General features: G+C 34.8%; 2 protein-coding genes across 2 annotated transcripts in view; one reads left to right on the top strand and one right to left on the bottom strand.

Moving 5' to 3' along the window:
• Positions 1-2326, bottom strand: part of LOC123866808 (RYamide receptor-like) — a 33099-nt gene extending 30773 nt beyond the window's left edge. Inside the window, exon 1 of the mRNA XM_045908510.1 lies at positions 1776-2326. Within this exon, the coding sequence (XP_045764466.1) occupies positions 1776-1786 (11 nt within the window). The 5' untranslated portion in view covers positions 1787-2326. The remainder of the gene's footprint in view (positions 1-1775) is intronic.
• A 5825-nt stretch (positions 2327-8151) lies between these two features.
• LOC123866782 (slit homolog 1 protein-like) lies at positions 8152-18717 on the top strand. The gene is made up of 8 exons (XM_045908472.1): positions 8152-8482; positions 11472-11633; positions 12547-12697; positions 13353-13496; positions 14084-14540; positions 15555-15814; positions 16435-16560; positions 17323-18717. Exons 1-8 carry the CDS (start codon positions 8431-8433, stop codon positions 17567-17569), a joined length of 1599 nt encoding a protein of 532 aa, XP_045764428.1. The 5' UTR covers positions 8152-8430; the 3' UTR covers positions 17570-18717.
• The last annotated feature ends 800 nt before the right edge of the window (positions 18718-19517 follow it).

Here is a 19517-nt window from a genome sequence, read left to right as displayed (position 1 = left end):
CTAGATGGGAAGTAATTATTATGAGGTATAAGATGGGTTCACATGCCTAGACGATTCCTATTTACTCATAATTGGGTGCATAAGCAGCCTTATCAGTATTATAGTAGGTATATAAGTTCCGTAATATGTTAACACAAAATAATATATTACATTCTTGAGGACATGAATGTTGTATTAGTATCTATTAAGAGTCCCATCCTGGGATCGAACATAAAACCCCTATATCTTAGTGTGTGTAGAAGCCTACTCTGTCATAATTGCGAATGAAGGACTGAAAGCAAATTGCTCTTTTGCTTTGTCTCTTTTCCGGTTTTTAACCCCGACCCAAAAAGAGGGGTGTTATAAGTTTGACGTGTGTATCTGTGTATCTGTTTGTGGCATCGTAGCTCCTAAACGAATGAACCAATTTTAATTTAGTTTTCTTTGTTTGAAAGGTGTCTTGATTGAGCTTAGCTTCCAAGAAAATCGGTTAAGCCGTTTGAAAGTTATCAGCTCTTTTCTAGTTACTGTAACCTTCACTTGTCGGGGGTGTTATAAATTTTTAATTTTTGTTAACCATAGGTCGTTGCACAATTACTTTATTGTGTCGGGAACCCTGAAGTAAGTTTGGAAACCTGTATTTCCGGGTCCCCGCTCTTAATCTTCCATCACAAGCATAAGTATTTTCTATTGATTTATTGAAGAATCGGTATATGCTTACAGTCAAACGCCAAATCGCATTCTATGTAAATTCCATTTTATTTAATTAAAATGTTTCCTACTCTGTTGCCAAAAACCTACTAAGTATTCAAAAGACCTTTTATTGCTACCGAGATTCAATTTCAGGCTAATTCGGTTTCACTTTTATTAGCATTTTTATTATAGAGGACTGAATTCCAATTGGTATGGAAAAAACTGAAGTGGCTAGTTATTGAGCACAAAAATAGATTAACATATTGTGCGTAGAAGAATTCGCAGAATATTATTTCTTTATTCTAAAAATAAAAGAGAGGTTATAGGATAGGGAAGTAAGAGTTTAGTAAGTTGTTTTAAAGTGACGAAAAATGAGTTAATATTATTAATTTATATTCAAAGTTGGAATAGTTTTCAAACTATTAGACAATAGATATTCATATATTCATTGTTATTCGTAGATATACATACTTATTATGAGTATTTCACATTGTACCTACAGTAAGGCCCTGTTCTGACTAGCGTTACCAATGTTAACCAAAATATATCTGTTAGTTAAGTATTAGTAGTAGTATGCGAAAGAGTTTGATTATGTATCTGATTTTCAAAGAAAACCCAAGTTTTATAAAAACATACCACAAGTTTAAATACTTTAAATTATATCAAAATCTGTAATTTTATTCTTTCGAATTTAATAGGTACTTTTACTTTTACGTTTCTTTTTTTGACTTTCTGTAACAGTTGATATTGTAAAAAATATTACTTCACTTAGGCATGTAAATCAATCTACACATCCAATCAATAGCATGATGGATTATGTCCGAACCCTTCTGATTCTGAGAGTAGACCCGTACTCAGTAATGAGCCAGCGATGGGATGATGATGATGATGATTATGATATAAATCACCTATAAAATTTTAAGTTAATAGTACAGTGTCCCAAGATAAACATCGCCGAGTATTTAACGGATCACGACTATTAAACAAATCCTTTAGCGTTTCCAAGCAGTTAATTTACAGAAACCAATCTCAGTTGGCCTGTTTACAAAAGGTTTCAAATCTCTTTACACTAAAGTTAATATTTGATTTAAAAAGAAACTTGCCTGGTTTCCATTTTTGGCGGCTTGTAGTGAGCAGTGGTTTATCTTTTCCCCGTATTCTTTATCCGACGAGGTCTTTGCTTGCCGTGCTAACGGCTAGGCATACAAGGAGCATACAGCACGACAACCTCCTTACATTTTGTTTGTAAAACGATTAACATGCTTGTCCCCGCTTCCAAAGTTGACATTGCGCATTTACTGATTTTTTAACCTTGCTAGTTTTATATCGAAATTGTTTCAGTAAACTTGGATAATGTACACTGCACAAAGTTACCACTAACACTTGCTTTTATAACACTATAAACTAATTTAAAATTGACACTTAATTAACTTTCTCTTACAACAAATCTGCAGTCATTCCATTAATTTACACTTATTGTAAAATTACTACAGTGGAATATAAAGTAGTTTTGGAAATTAATGATCACAGAGAAAAATCTTAATAGACAGTTTTTGTTTTTAAACTGCCGAGCGACGAGTATGTATCAACCGCGCGTATGAAAGTTTCAGGAGAACACTCTCCTATTTTCCGCGAGGCGTAATGCCAGAGCCGATGTTCAGAAACGAATGCGCTCTAACAGACACCCACCCTGTATTATACAGGGTATATAGTGTTTATTATGAAAACCGTATCAGCAATGTGCCAATTAATATTTTCATCATAATCATTATGCATGTTTTGGAAAATAATTGGAAAACAAAGCCACATTTCGCCTTTGATTAATCAAATTCGTTTTCAACTAACTGATGAGTGATAACTGAAAATAGTCTTATTAAATTAATAGCTTTTGGGAAGTTTATATAATGACTGTTTTCATAAATGCTTAAATAATGTTTGAATAACTAATTAATTATTTTAAATGAGAAATTTATTTAAAGTGAATCGTATGAATTCACATAATTTTTTGAAGTAATAAAAGAAATATATTTGAAACCCTCACAACAAGCCCTTTTATTTGTATATGCCACACGATATAGTTTGTAAAACTTTTTTTTTTAATTTGCTCACACAACGTCATACAATACCTACCCTGTGGGAAATCTAACTTCCCTGCGTAAAAAGTCGGTACGTATCCTAATGTTCGATATCTAAAAATGTTCCATGTTTATAAAAAGTTCCTAAGTTTCCTCCAAGTAACACATGATGCGTTTATTGTAAGTATAGATTATATACTTCAATACTATCATAATTTGTTAAACACGGCAGCAAAGGTAGGAAGGTTTACCTTTATTGTTTAGCATAATTTTAGCTCGACTACAAAACATATTATAAGTAGTTATTTGGCACTTTTGTGTTATAGGAAATTTTATACTTTACGTAGATGGTATAGATACTAGACACCCAGTTCGGTACCTAATGGTTTTTTAGGGTGCAATACCTCAAAAGTAAAAACGGAACCCTTATAAGATCACTTTGTTGTCCGTCTGTCTGTGTGTCCGTCCGTCCGTCCGTCACGAAAACCTATAGGGTACTTCCCGTTGACCTAGAATCGAAAATGAAAATGTCGAAAGAAACTCCCGAGTACGAAACCCTCGGTGCATGAGTCTGACTCGCACTTGGCCGGGTTTTTTTAATATACTGGATAAACTAAACAAAACCATGTTTTGTGAATCTTATTAGGAGCAAAAAAATTGCAAAATTGATTATCAGCGACAAACCATCGCCGGCTCACTACCGAGCACGGTTTCTTCTAAATAAGCTGGTTGGCATGGAATGTTGAATGTTTCTAAGAAGCTGCACCATGCTGGCCTAGTGCAAATTGGCAGACAAAAATCGGTCGGCATTCTTTAATTTTCTGCAAGATATTTTAGAGGTGTTTCAAATTTTTTTTTACGAATTTTTCATTACCTACTTAATTGAAAATTAATAACATTCAGAACACAGATATTATTTGCTTGGATCTTTTTCTTCTCGAACATGATTTATGAACTAGAAGAGAACTTTGCTGGAACTTTCTGCTTCCATCCCATGGGGGTTTATGGTAACGAGTAGGAGTTAGGTTCGGTGATATATTATTTACCAAAAAACGGGTATCGCACGCTGGTTTTTTAACATCCATAATATATACATTCATTTTAATATTGGCTGAGTGGAATATCTAATACTTTAAATTATTATTAACAAAGGACAAACTTATGGACATTATAATGAACAACTTAATTACCACTGTCAAATGTACATGAAAACAAATAAATAAATAAAATTAAATGAACACTGGTAACTGGCGGAAATAACGACAAAGAGTTCCCAAACCCAAGAAGGGATTTTCAAAAAAATAAATCCATGTGGATGAAGTCGCGTGCATCAGCTAGTACCTATGTACTCAGTAAAAAAAATGCAATGGGACGTTAAAGCGAGTTGATTTGCAAAAGTCTTTACATTATAAATTCTATTTTGTTTGAGTTATTATTATCTATTTTCTTTCGCTTGTCAATTTAAGCTTCCTTTTAGATATTAGAGAAAAGTTCATTAAAATATTGTAGGCCAGTACCAGTCATTCCAGCTGGAAAATTAAATTTCCATTTTTTTTTAAATTGCAAATGTTACACTAAAAACCTGCCAAGTGTGAGTTGGGCCTCGCTCTTTTAGGGTGCCAACGGGACCTATAGCTAAACCTCCGCTGTCCGTCCATCCGTTTGTCTGTCAAAGGCTGTATATCTTACGAACCATAATAGGTAGAAAGATGAAATTTTATGGAATGTGTATGTTCTATTGTCGCTATGACACACAGATAAATTATATATCTCCATGTAAATAACAAATAATTAAAAAAATTCAAATGGCCGACATAAAAAAAAAAGTTTTATTTCTTATACGATGGTACGGAATCCTTCGAGTGCGAGTTCGACTCACAATTCACCGATTTTTTCATGTCCGGTTGTTCATAACGTCTATTGATTAGAGTCGTTATTAGCTTACAGCGATGGATGGCTTTAGACAGAGTGAACCTTTAAAGCTCAGTTTTGACGTCAAACGTTGATAGATCGCGGGAATTGGCAGATCTAATGAGTAATCACTTTCAACGAATTTTTATAGCCACTTTATATACAAGTGTAAATTAAAAATTTATAACACGCCCGACAAGTGAAGGTTACAATAACTAGAAAAGAGCTGATAACTTACCAACGGCTGAACCGTTTTTTTTTGGATTATAGCTAAGAACACTCTCGTTCAAGGCACCTTTCAAACAAAAAAAAACTAAATTAAAATCGGTTCATTAGTTTAGGAGCTACGATGCCACAGACAGATATACAGACACACAGATACACACGTCAAACTTATAACACCCCTCTTTTTGGGTCGGGAGTTAAAAATAATAGCAATCTTAAAATATACCTACTCTATTTCGGTATGAATAATTTACAGGATGAGGCATGAATTTCACATTCATTATCAACAATATGACGCCCGTAACTACGTGGATTTAGGTTTTAAAAATCTATTAATCTACTATTTACTACGGTGCTCTTCGATTTGCCACAATAAAGTAGTAGGTAATTAGCTCTGTAGGTATTTCGACCAAATCGGTTAAACAGATGGTAGTGGTAACAGATAGATAGGTAATATAGTATGGACATGGCTAGTAAAAAAAAATAAGGTAAAATTTATTGTTACTTGGAACCAGAAGCTCAAGATAAGTCAATCGAAAGTAAATTAAGGACTGATCGGATAAGACGAGTCAATAATTGATTTCACTTCTGGACCAAGGATAAATACTATTAGGTACTAGGAGTCAGATTTTACTAAGCTGCAAAGTGTCGCTACTAGATGGCATTAACAGTCGCTTTAGTACTGAGTGAGCTTACATAATATATCACAAACGTTACTGAATACTGGCAGTAAACGATGTCGTAGCTTAGTGGGTAGAGCGTCGGGCGCGAACCCAGGAGACGCAGGTTCGATTCCTGCCGGTTTCGCAATTTTATATGCTTGTCTAAATAATATATAAAAGGAAAAGATGACTGACTGACTGACTGTGTGACTATATGATTGACCGACTGATCTCTCAACGCACAGCTCACACTAGCTACGCACGAATCGGACTGAAAACTGGCATGCTGATAGCTATTATGACGTAGATACTAGAAATCCGCTAAGAAAGGATTTTATCCGCTAAGAAAATATTTATTTTACCCGCTACGCTAATAATAAATAGTAACTTTTTCGAATACATAATAATTAATATTATGATAGGTATAAGCTACGTAACCTAAACAAGTAAGAAGTGCGTTTTATCAAATTCACGTTATATTTTGAAGATTCTGGGGTATTTTGTGAGGCAATTATTTATATCTAGGTGTACATTTCCTTATAATACATATTACATAATATATAGACCCTCATTGAGTTATTTTGAAAGCAAGATTTATGGGAAAAATCTTTTCACTTTCCGGGAAAATAAATATTTTCGACATTTTTAGTCCGATATATTAATAGACCGTCCGTTATTTTTTGATGGGTAAAAATGGTTTCCCATAAAAAAGGAATTAATTCTATTTTAAATATTCTTGCTGCTAAATGCAATTAAATAAAATACAACAATTTTATACTAAAAGCAGCTTACTTGGCAAAAAAATATTCGTTTTCTAATTGGAGTTTTTTTTTAATAAATATTACCCAATTTTAAACACTCTTATAATTTTTAACCCCCAACCCAAAAAGAGGGGTGTTATAAGTTTGACGTGTGTATCTGTCTGTGGCATCGTAGCTCCTAAACTAATGAACCGTTTTAATTTTTATTTTTTTGTTTGAAAGGTGGCTTGATCGAGAGTGTTCTTAGCTATAATCTAAGAAAAGCGGTTTAGCCGTTTGAAAGTTATCAGCTCATTTCTAGTTACTGTAACCTTCACTTGTCGGGGGTGTTATAAATTTTTAATTTACACTTGTTACACAATACTAATAAGTACCTATACCCGATATTGTATTGAAATAACTTACGCGATATTGTATTGAAATAATTAATTTAAAACTTGGATAAACGTGACTCTTGAGCTATTAAAAGAATTAACCTACTTCATACTTAGATTTGTGTGCTATATTAGTAGTAGAAAATATAATAAATACTTACTAGAAAATTGTCGGAACCTCAGCTAGGACGGACGCAATCAATTTGGTTAACTGGTTAATTACGGATCATAAACAAATTGAGGATTGGATGCTCCAACATGCACCAAATATTTTTGAGAAATATTTTATGTTAGATATTAGTTTCTAGAATATATCTGCAAAATTTCATGGACTTTGGTTGCTTAATATTCAAATGAAATTGGAACTACGTTTGTATGAAGCGAGTGACGGAAAGACCCCTCTTAACACATCCATACTGATTTAATTATAAAACATTGATTTATGAACTGAATACTAACAACACAATATTCCCATTATCTTTCCTGTAGGTACGCTCGAATATTAATTATTATTTATTTTTGAAACACTCTTTTTACACGACTGCCAGAAAAAAGGAGTGTAATGTTTTCAGGGTGTATTTAGGTGAGATTTTTACCTTTATTGCACTTGCTTTAAAGGTGAAGGATCATGGTGAGGAAAACTGCATGCCTGAGAGTTTTCCATAATGTTGTCAAAGTTATGTGAAGTCTACCAGTCCGCACTACGCCAGCGTGGTGGACTATGATCAAACTCGTCTCATTCTGAGAGAAAACATGTGCTCAGTAGTGAGCTGGCAATGGGTGATCACGACCATGATGATGCCTTATTACCTCGCTACAATCAATGACAGTTCAGATCCAGTAATGACGCAAATCTGTAATAATAAAAGTAAGAATAGATTTCCTGCCAGATATTCATATTGCGAAATACTTGCAAACAAAGCATGTCATCTGCCTTATTACCGATTATTTTTAACCCCCCTCACCCGAAAAAGAGGGGTGTTATAAGTTTGACGTGTGTATCTGTGTATCTGTCTGTGGCATCGTAGCTCCTAAACTAATAACCGATTTTAATTTAGTTTTTTTTTGTTTGAAAGGTGGCTTAATCGAGAGTGTTCTTAGCTATCATCCAAGAAAATCGGTTTAGCCGTTTGAAAGTTATCAGCTTTTTTCTAGTTACTGTAACCTTCACTTGTCGGGGGTGTAATAAATTTTTAATTTACACTTGTTCATCGTGAATTAACTAAAAACAATCATTGTACCTAGTTGCTTCTCTTCACTTTAATAAACAAACTAATTTAGAATTTGTTACCAACAGCTGGTTAAAACTATATCACATTGCCTACTTTATCGTAGAATCAGTTTCAATAAATCTTTGATCATCTTCGTATTTTTCTAAATAAGATTGTCTTATAGTCCTACCAGTTTAATATAAGTATTATAATAATGTTATTAAATAATCATAATTTTATAAGACTTGCAAGGCATGCCGCATGAATATTGATTTCATCGTTCCTTATATTAAATCTATCGTTATTATAAGCTGGCTAATAGAGACTTGAAGATCTAATGCACTTAAAGATTATTTTGTTTAATAACTTAAGGCGATTAATCTATGAGATTATTGTAGGATTAAGTCCCGATTACGACATCAGATCTCGGAGATAGTGCAGTATTGCATAGTACCTACTTGCGCTAGTGAAACAAAAGCGTTACTGCCCAGCGATTTGCTACTATTGTCCTCAGGAGATCAGTGGGCCGTAACCAAACGATGAATACTGTATATACAATATACATTACTCTACAAATCACCGTGTTAAAAGGTAAAAATACGTTCATTTTTACCTTTCACGCTGCTTTCGTATATCTTTATTCAAAAAAAATCCCTATCTCATTTCATGCGAAATGTTAAAATGTTCCGTTGAAACGATAATTACGCCTACTTGGATGAATAAATACTCAGGATGGTATGCTCCGAAAAGTCAAATGAAGCAGGGGAACTGTCAGTTGATGAGTATGTGTGCGTTGTGGAATGATACCATTCACATATGAAAATTTGCCTATTTTCCTATTTTTCCCTATTTTTCCCTTTCACGATGATTATTAAAAAATGAGATCTCATTAGATTAGTCTTTATTATGATAGTTACAAATCGATGGATGTTCGATGCTAGAAAATAATAATTTATCGATTGCAACGTATTAAAATTTACCTACTCTGTTTTTACATAATTTTGATTAATTACAGTATAGGGCCTCTGGCCTTATTGAAAATCTCTGCTTAACAGGGTGCCCATCACCATGTTTACTAGATAATCGTATCCTGACAGTTAAAAATAAAAAAGTTAAAAAGTCAAATATAAAAACGCAATATATTCACTAAAAATATTTAATAATAATCCAAGTATGTACCAGTTAGCGATTTTATTTAGCGTATCTCGCAGGGTTAGTAGACTATTCACTACTTTTGGTGTTATACACCGGGCAAGTTTACATCCCTATATCGTAGATCTCTTACCAAATTACACAAAGCGGCTCTTGGGTAGCGGTTTTTTTTTTCTCTAAGCCAAATTCAAAGTTATTTATTCAAAATGGGTTCATATTTTATTTGTCTTGTGTTTTCTGACATTTATGACCTTAAAAAATACCTAAATAAAGATAAATATTCTAGCTATCCGTATAGCGTCCCATCTTTGACCACATCACGCGTGACGAGTCCTCCGTTCGTCGCTAAGGTTGTTTTGGTGGGTGCCTACCAAAACAACCTATCATGGACTAACTATAACTAAATAATATTATTAATGTAGTAAGATTTTGATTACCTATTTATTTATTTCTTTATTGCACACACAAACATATACATTTACAAAAAACATAGAAGACAACATGGTAAGTACGTTGGACAGATAAAAACGTATGTTTTTATCTGTCCAACGTACGTACACCAATTACGTAGGTACCTAGGTACTTCATGATAAATTTGGCATGCAGCTATTATGACGGAGACTGGTATATTAGATGTACTACAATTTAGTAATAAGTTTTGTTTTAGTTAAATTTCAATATCAATTTAAAATCTTTTAATTAACAAAACAGCCTTTTTCGCTTAGTTATATTATGATTGTCATCAAAAATAAAATATAAATTTGTCTAAATATAATGAAAAAAAAATTGCTTATTTTTAGGCAAAATTACCCCATTTATTTTCTGACAACCCTAGACTTCAATTTGAAGTTGTGTAATTTGCACAGCACGATTACGATACGATTTAAAATTAAATTATTTCATTGAAGTGTCAAACAAAAAAATATAATCACTACGTTGTGTCAAATGCGTATCGGAAGGTGTTAAGTGACCAGTTTCGTAGAATTTATGTTGAGTTTGTGTGCGTGACGTGTAATTACAGAGATTTGGTCGATAGTGGGTCGATAGTTGTGCTTCCTTCGTTTGTACGGCGGGGTCACCGGTTGTACGCCTACTGAAGGAAATCAGAAGTGAAATTTTATTTATAGAGAGAAAAAAAACATAAAATGATAAATATACCGCTTCATTAATTTTGTACTAGATAAAATGGGATGATAAGGGATATAGGTAGCTAGTAAAATGATAATTCTAAAAATAGCAATAGCTCAAAAGTTAGGCTTTCCAGCCTTTCTAAGTCGAATCCAAGAGGCATGCCTTGTTGTTGAACTCATATTTGATTTGTTTTCTATATTAACTATTTATATAATAAAATATGCAATAAAAACATCTAGTAAAATCTAGAGAACCCGTATATAATATATTATTTTTATTTTAATATTGATTTATATAACATAACATAACACAACATAACATCGATAAAGTCAGAACCTTAATTATTAAATTACTCATTTTAATTTTATAATTTCATAAGAGGCTGTCGTTTCAAGGCTCACACCATGATCCTTTCGTCTTGGTAGAGTGAACTTCCTCGGTATTCTAGAGTCGACATTGAACACTGAGAACTCGCCGAATCAAGACGGAATCCGAAGCGAGACTCATAAAAAATAGAATCCAGTGCCTACTGATTTCGGATCCATCGTAAATGTCCTGGAACTCACAATAAACTACGCCCTTAATTTTTTTTTAATTAGATGGAGAAACAAAATACCTTTCAGTTAATATCTTGCCAAACTAGTATTTAGTTGGCGAGTTCGCGCTCAAAAAGGCGTCTTTCCACGTCCGTCATAGAGCTCTCGTAGCGGTAACAAATGTTAATCTTCTGCTGGCAGTTTGATCACTGATAACTACTCAGTGCTGGTACTGGAGTTTTCCTACGAATATATCGGGAATATCTGGGGATTCCTCTTTACAGCATTTTGTATTAAACTGTGTAGTGATCTTGTATCTGTAGAGGCATGCAGCCTCTTTTAAGACCGGCAGCTGCGAAGAAAGCAACACATTTTGCAGCTGTCACTTAGAGAACACAATTTGAATTCGGAACGATTCAAAATATCTTGCTGGCCTGGACGAACCCCGGGCAGCGCATTCAACCAATTCACTTCAGATCATCAAGACCGAAACACCTCGGTCTAGCATCAAGCTCCGGCCCTCGTTTTTCTACCACAGTTTTAATTGTAACCAAGGCACATGTTGTAAATACAGCCCAAGTAATACAAGTGATAATATGTAGCGGCATTTTTATTTATCAGTTATCATACGCTGCATGGCTGCTACATATCCTCCTTAATGTTCAGCTACATCTCCTCTCCTCCTGTAGCGTGACCATTAAAAGTGCGTGTAAATTATGTTCTAATTATTAAAATATAGAGAAATTAACATTTTCTTCTAGGTTTCAGCACATTAGCACAAACACAATGCAACCTGTCACCGTGCGATGTACTAGACATTTTCACTAAAGGCCAGAAAGCCAGTCAACCAGTAAACATGGGTTGTACTACAGATCTTCACTGGCGAAAGCTTGACCGACGGCTTCAAGCTATTGAACAATCTGGTAAACCCCTTAATTACCTCTCAATAATTATATACTACTACCTACTTTAAGTGCGCAGACTATGTTATATTGTCTGATGCGGCAAGAAATGACAGTATCTTTGAAACTTACAGCAGATTTATTTATAATGCGTCCGAACTAACAAAGGGTAATGCTTTCCCTTTGTTAGTTCGATGACATTATAATATTATGGTAAAATACTACTCATACGAGGTAAACTACTACTCATCCAGGAAGTTCATCGGCAATACTCAATAGCAACTGTCAGATCAGATAGTGGAGAAGGGATACAGTCAGGCATTGTACAGATAGTTCAGGGATAGGATAAGAAGGATATCACATTATTATCAAACGTAGACTCTTTAAATATTGCTCACGTCGATTAATATTTGTAATTAACCTATTTTCTCATAATAGCTTTCTTTGTTAGCAAAGTGTTAAAGCAGCTACAGAATAATAGCATGTTTTTTTAAATAATCGAATAGCAATTGTTGACGATTGCAACTTAGCTAAACGTAAAGGAAGTGCAAAATATGCCAATGTTGTCTACATTGGCGTATTTTGCGTATCCTTTTGCGTTTTAATAACACAACTTTACGTTTAAACTGCACGCCGTATTGGGAGGCGCCTAATAATAAATAATTTACGAAACTGTTTGGATTTCACAGAACTTTTAAAATAAAATATATCCTACAAAATGACTACCTAGCAGCAGCAGTAGGTAACAATAAAAGTTCCACACTTCATATATTTTTTAATACTTGAGCATAAAATATATCTTCTAAACGTAGGTACTTACTTACTCTTGGTCTTAAAATGTGTTCGAGGTATTATTTAAAGTATTACACAAAACTTCAATTCCAGTTAGCCATTAAACCTGATATTCTTTCTGTTTGGATTACGCCCCACTTAGTTTGGACCATCAGCTTCGGCCAATCTCGTTGGCGCCAATGTTCCAAGCCTCCATGCAGATGTGATGCGACACACCGCTCCCTCAAGTGCTGGCGGGCTGGCCTTACCTCGCTCTCTCCTGATTTGACCGTCCCAGCTGATTTAAATACCATGTAAGTAAATACTTGATTGTATAATCATTTCTGGAATGATTGATGGTTCAAATCAAAAAATTCCCACGGAAAATACCTAATTACACGCGGACGAAGTAGGTACCTGTCTACCTAACTGGAATCATCTAGTAATCCATACTTATATTATAAATTCGAAAGTGTGTCTGTCTGTCTGCTACCTTTTCACGGCCCAACAGTTTAACCGATTCTGACGAAATTTGGTACAGGGTTAGGTTATATCCCGGGGACGGACATAGGCTACTTTTTATCACGGAAAATCAAAGAGTTCCCACGGGATTCCCAAAAACCCATCCACTTAACCGATTTGTATGAAATTTGGTACCGGTAGCTTGCATCCCTGTAATTGACATTGGCACCTTTTTTCCCGGAAAATCAAACAGTTCCCACGGGATTTTTAAAAACCTACATCTAAGCGGACGAAGTCGCGTGTATCAGCTAGTAGGTAAATAAACAAGAGTCCTGGCATACCACGTAGCTGGTCAAGTCAGCTCGAACTTTGTTTTAGACAGTTCGATTAGAACTTTGTGAAGGTCGTTTCAACGGCCGGCCATCCATTTGCTGGTAATAGGCCTCTTAGCCACGACCTCGTGTTGTTTTTATTCGGCAGTAACAATAAAATCCTCGACATTTTCAGTGATCTGGGCACAAATAAACTGCGAACTTTGCACAAGACTACATTCAAAGGAATGCGCTCATTAACTGAATTGGACATGTTTGACAATCATATGGAGTTCCTTCCCGCTGGGATTTTCGACTCCCTCGCCAATTTACGGATACTGTAAGAACTTATGCATCTATGCATCCATGCATCCATTCTCTTTGTTAAGAATAATAGAGGTATCTTCCCATAACTTACTTCCCTTTGACGTTTCGGTAGTTGTGTGGTTGTAGCGTGTCCACATTTAATCATATGTTAAAAAAAACAAACTTTAATAACTTTGTTAAATTAAATGAGGTACAAAAAATAAATATAATAGATTAAAAGTGTAAAAAAATAAACTTTTCTCTTATTCGCCCTTAATTTTTTTATGGTAATTAAAAAGTAGTGGTTGGTAGTGGTGCATAAATCCTCATATCCAAACAGAATAAAAATGTGTTCAAGTCACATGCTTGATTATCTTATCAGTATGTAGTATGATAATAATTATTATTTTAATCATCTTAAGAATATGAGACACCGTGGTAAAACACCGTGGTTAAAAAGCTTTATTGAATGTAGCTATATTGATTTGCTACTATGTTTTTTGTGATTGTTATTTTGGTCCATTCGAATTGCATTTGAAATAAAGTCATCAACGAAATAAACAAAAATAAACAAAGTTGTAAAGCTGGTACGATAGCTATATCAATTTGTTTTATTTTCAGTCGTTTGCAAAGGAATTATTTGGAGGAAATCAGTAGCGATGCTTTTCGCTATACGAAGAAATTGTTCCACGTGGATTTATCAAACAATTTCCTATATACACTTCCGGAGCGTCTATTTGTGAACAATTCTTACTTGGAAACAGTTGACATTTCTAATAATCAAATTGTTTATATACCATCCTTCACGTTTATTGGACTCAAGTCATTGTTAATTCTTGATTTATCGAAAAATAAAATTCAACAGATAGAAAATGGAACCTTTGTATTAAAGAGTCTCCAAATATTGAAACTCTCAGATAACAAAATCAGTAATATCACAGAAAATGCATTTGAGAATCTGTCTTCTCTTGAGACATTGCTGTTAGACAAAAACAATTTGATGAATATACCTAGCAATTTATTTTGCAATCTGCATTGCTTGACCTTCTTGGATTTATCGAACAATCACTTAATAAGTGTAAGTACCTACTAAGCACAACGAATATAGAGAGGAGTAGAGCCAAGGCACAGCATCTTTTTAGATAGTGAGATACCATCCATACTTAATATTATAAATGCGAAAGTGTGTCTGTCTGTCTGTCTGTCGTCTGCTACCTTTTCACAGCTCAACGGGGCTTGAATTCCGGAAACTGACATAGACAACTTTCTATCTCGTAAAATCAAACAGTTCATACGGGATTTTTAAAAACCTTAATCCACGCGGACGAAGTCGCGGGCATCATCTAGCATGTCATAATAATGCCTCATCATGTCAGTTGCACTATCGTTAAGTAAACTGCAAGAAGAAAAAAGGAAAATAATTTTATTTGTTCTGTAACATGAAAAGGAGGATAAATAACTTTTACCAAAATTTCCTCGTGTCTAGGTACCTACCTACCTATAGTAAAATGCTTCACCGCCGCCGCCGCGCTTACGGAAATTACTTTTACATATTTAGGTACTAGGAAATAGCTACTGCAGCCGCGTGTACCTACTAACCTGAAGTTTTTGAATTACCTCGATCATGAAGGTGTTAGCAGCCTCCATTAAAACCTACTTACCTCATACTCTTTTAATCATGAACTTAGCACAGTTTAACAGACTGATTAAATATGCCTACGAGGTTACATACTCGGACTAACACTAAAATATAGATATAAGTTAGAACAAAAATATTACCCCTTTGTGTTCCCAAAAATCTGTTTTGGGAACACAAAGGGGTTTGAAATTACAGCTACCAATTTATATAATAATTTCATTTTACTATTTCTGTGAGAAAAGTTGTCTCGAATGACAAGAAGATATACGTACCATATTCGTGTGTCCTTTGTCTGTATTCGAAAGAGTCCAGAGCTATATAAAAATGTTAATACGGAAAATGGAAATTCTATTTTCCGGATTTAATATCAACTCAAGTAAAAATAATATCATCAATATTTTACTCGCGGTGAAACATTAACTGTGAACTGACATTACATAACAAATCGTTTAGTTGACAGGTCTCGAATTCCAAAACTTGGGGCAACTTCGTAACTTGGATTTAAAAGGCAACTTTATATCAGAGATTCCGGACGACATTTTCGCCAACTGCTCAAATTTGGAGAAACTGGATTTATCTAAAAACAAATTACGCTTCCTGAACATCTCAGCATTTCAGGGCTTACAAAATCTTACATCCCTCATACTCTCTGACAATCAAATCTACGAAGTAAATTTCAAAACGTTCTCTACTTTGAAGAATCTCACTACGTTGTAAGTATAAAAAGTTTCGTTGCTTCGTCATGAAAAGTATTTTAATTTTTAATTTATATAACAATCTCTCTCAAAGTCTTGTTATCATAATATTGTAAGCTTATTATCTATATAAAAAACCACTTTATTGTTTTTTTTTATAACATAAATACGGATAGCCTGATAGTCGGATAGCTCTCCAGATAGTTTTCTTCGACACAAATAGACTTCAGAGTTAGGACTAATAATGGAACTTTTAATTCCTTGAGAGGAGCTCAATATAAAAGGTCACAGGTCGATACAGCTATCTCGATATTTTGATTTTCACACTTAAACTGATAGTTTTTTATATTTAAAAGTAGTGATACACGTAGGTATGATAAAATACATAACTATTAATTTATGAAAATACATAATTATTTACTTTTCTATTATTTTGTAATATGTTACCGTAGATGGGAAAAAATTGTTCATAACTATGATTTGTTATTAGTAAAGCGTTTCATTTCTGTAGGCTGTAGGAGGCTGATTATACTAATAAACAATTTATATTATTATTTTATAATTATTAAGTATTATAGTAAAAGTGTGATTTTCTTAATGTTGGCAGCTTTAATATTTTTCAATGGATTGTTTTACAGGTATCTGGACAGCAACATGTTCCCATCCTTGCCATCTCGCACCTTCGACTACCTGCCAAAGTTGGCGAATGTCAAACTATCCAATAACCCCTGGCACTGCGACTGCCATGCTCTCTACGTATCTGCGTGAGTCCTTTTTTAACCCCCGACCCAAAAAGAGGGCCGTTATAAGTTTGACGTGTGTATCTGTGTATTTGTCTGTGGCATCGTAGCTCCCAAACTAATGAACCGATTTTAATTTAGTTTTTTTTTTTGTTTGAAAGGTGGCTTGATCGAGAGTGTTCTTAGCTATAATCCAAGGAAATAGGTTGAGCCGTTTGAAGTTATCAGCTTTTTTCTAGTTACTGTAACCTTCACTTGTCGTTGGTGTTATAAATATTTAATTTACACTTGTAATCTAATAAGTACATAAGAGTTGGCAGTACTTTAATTCTCGTCACTTACTTTATGACTTATTGTTATGCCAAACCAAACAGTGCACTTCGCCAGTGATAAATTCATCATTATAACAACCCATCGCCAGCTCACTACTGAGAACGCGTCTACCATAATACTGTGATGGTCATTGTCTACCACGCTGGCCAAGTGTATATGTGTGTGTATAGATGTATAGATAGGTAAATAGATATTATATGGTATTATATGGCTTCAGAGTTCCTTAGTCTTTTGAGTGTCCACAATGCGCGCATGTTGCGTTGGTTGATTCGACACCGCTCGGTGTCGACCAGCTTGTTTCAAACAAACTAAAAAGGGTCCGAAAAAGATGGTTCAATATACCGAACAATCACAGTAATTAATGTATCGGTCAAAAAATTTGTCGGCAATATCGATCAGAATTGTTTTTTTAGTAACTTTTCAAAATACATAACCCTATATTTCGCATTCCAGATGGGTACGTTTAAATGAAATGAAAATATGGGACTATTCGCCTACGTGCGTGTCGCCTTGGTACCTTGAAGGTCATTTTCTGAAGAAACTGAAATTCCCAGAACTCTGCACTGGCCAATGGGCCAGTATGGTAAATCTCTCTCCTAGATTGCCAATGCAGCAGCTGCTGTCACTTAATATTAGCGTGAACCAGAAACCGCAGGAAAGTATGGAGCAAATTGACGTTGATATGGACGATTGGAATTAAAGCCTATATTGGAACTAACGAAAAACTCAGCGAGCGACGGCTTCGTGGAGCTAAAGCAAAGGCAAGGCAGGACATGATGAACGCTCGCATGAAGCTTTACGATGTAATAAGTTACTACTCTCCTACTCGTATGTTACGGATGAGAGCCGAAGTGCGGTCACACCTAGTTTTAGCCGAAAACTTCTAGTTGCGGTTGATACCAGTTGGTTAAACTGTATTGTGCATTGGTAGAACTCGACACTAAAATGGACTACGCCAAAGACTCCCTTCTCCCCTCTCGTCCCTGCATTCAATCTAAATTATTTCACCGTCCTTGCATTCGATCTAAATTATTTCGCTCCTTCGATCTCATTCGCTCTACTTGGTCTTGAAGGCTTAATTCATTCAGGTCCTCCTATGCGAACATCTGGCGTCACGCTTTACAAAAACACTCTAAAGGTAAAGCAGACAAGACTGGGTGGAATCAGGGTTATCAGATTTCTCTTAGGATAGATCTACAATTTGTGAAGTAGCAGTCAAATGGCTCATTTACTTTAGATCGTTTTGACCGATTCAGTTGCAGCCCGTATTCGGTTATCGACTAGTATAAACGGGTTTTCGGTTAGCCGTATTCGACCGCAGACCGCTTTCTTCTTCAAAATTTCTTGTATTATCGCACACAGTTAAAATTCCTTGTCGTAACACAGTATTATGTCGGTCCATGATGATGCTTTGAACACGAGTGTACACATTTTAGCTGGATGCAGTCACTGAATCTGATAAAACGAAAACTTAAACGAATGCGGCGACCAACTTAATATAAACGCGCCAAAATGCTGTTCAAATGTAACCGACTACACCTAGTCTCAGCGGTGAATAAACAGGTTGTACCTAGTTTAGCCAACTGCTATCAGTCGCACCTAAATGTAGCCGGTTAAAACGAGGTTAACCGCACTTTGGCTTTTAGCCGTAACAAGTACAATTGTATGAAATACTCCAAACGGCGCGCGACTACAGGATGATGGCTTCGACGCGCGTCGCCAATATAAACAAATCTTTTTTCAGTATCATTCAATTCCTTATATTACAATAATTACAACTACTAGAAACCCTGTCGGAAACGTTCCGTCGCGTGTTTTGTTTGTCTTTAATAAAATATTGTTTTTGTACTACTGTGTTTTATTTTATTACCAATGCTATAAACAATAAAAGTTGAAATCATAATAGATACTTCACACTACTAGACAAAGTCACGGGCATTATTTGCTAGTAAGTAGTCCATACTAATATTATAAAGGCGAAAGTGTGTATGTCTATCTGTCTGTCTGTCTGTCTGCTACCCTTTCACGGCCCAACAGTTTAACCGATTCTGACGAAATTCGGTGTACAGTTAGCTTATATCCCGGGGATGGACATTGGGTACTTTTTATCCCAGAAAATCAAACAGTTCCCACGGAATTTTTAAAAACCTTAATCCACGCGGACGAAGTCGCGGGCATCCTCTAGTAATTTAAATAAAATTAGAACCTGTACTTACTTACTGCAAATTTTCTCTTATGATTTTCATCATAATAACACAACAAATTATTATCATAATTTGTAGCTTTCTACTTATCACGTCATAGTGATAAGGCTATATGCGATAGCGCACATCAATCCAATGTTGATCCAAGTCGTTTGGGTAGGTGACCGACTTTGTAGTCCGAATCTGGCCTCCGTGCCTTAAAGCTATTGGTCCCAATCTATAACATATACCTAAAAATACTTGCCCTGCTTGACTGACTGACAGTAGGTTCCATTTATAACGTAGACAAGTGCCTATGTACTAATTTTAATTTTAAAATTAAGTGCATTTTTAACCACCATGCCAGTCTAAAAATCAATTTTCAAGGCTTATAACTTGAAATAATATGATTGACTTTCATAAAAACTTTCACAACTTATTCCAAAACAATTTTCTAAGTGAATA

The sequence above is a fragment of the Maniola jurtina genome, chromosome 7 (assembly GCF_905333055.1).
Source record: "Maniola jurtina chromosome 7, ilManJurt1.1, whole genome shotgun sequence".
Taxonomy (NCBI): Eukaryota; Metazoa; Arthropoda; class Insecta; order Lepidoptera; family Nymphalidae; genus Maniola; species Maniola jurtina.
This window is presented reverse-complemented; position numbering and strand designations above follow the sequence as displayed.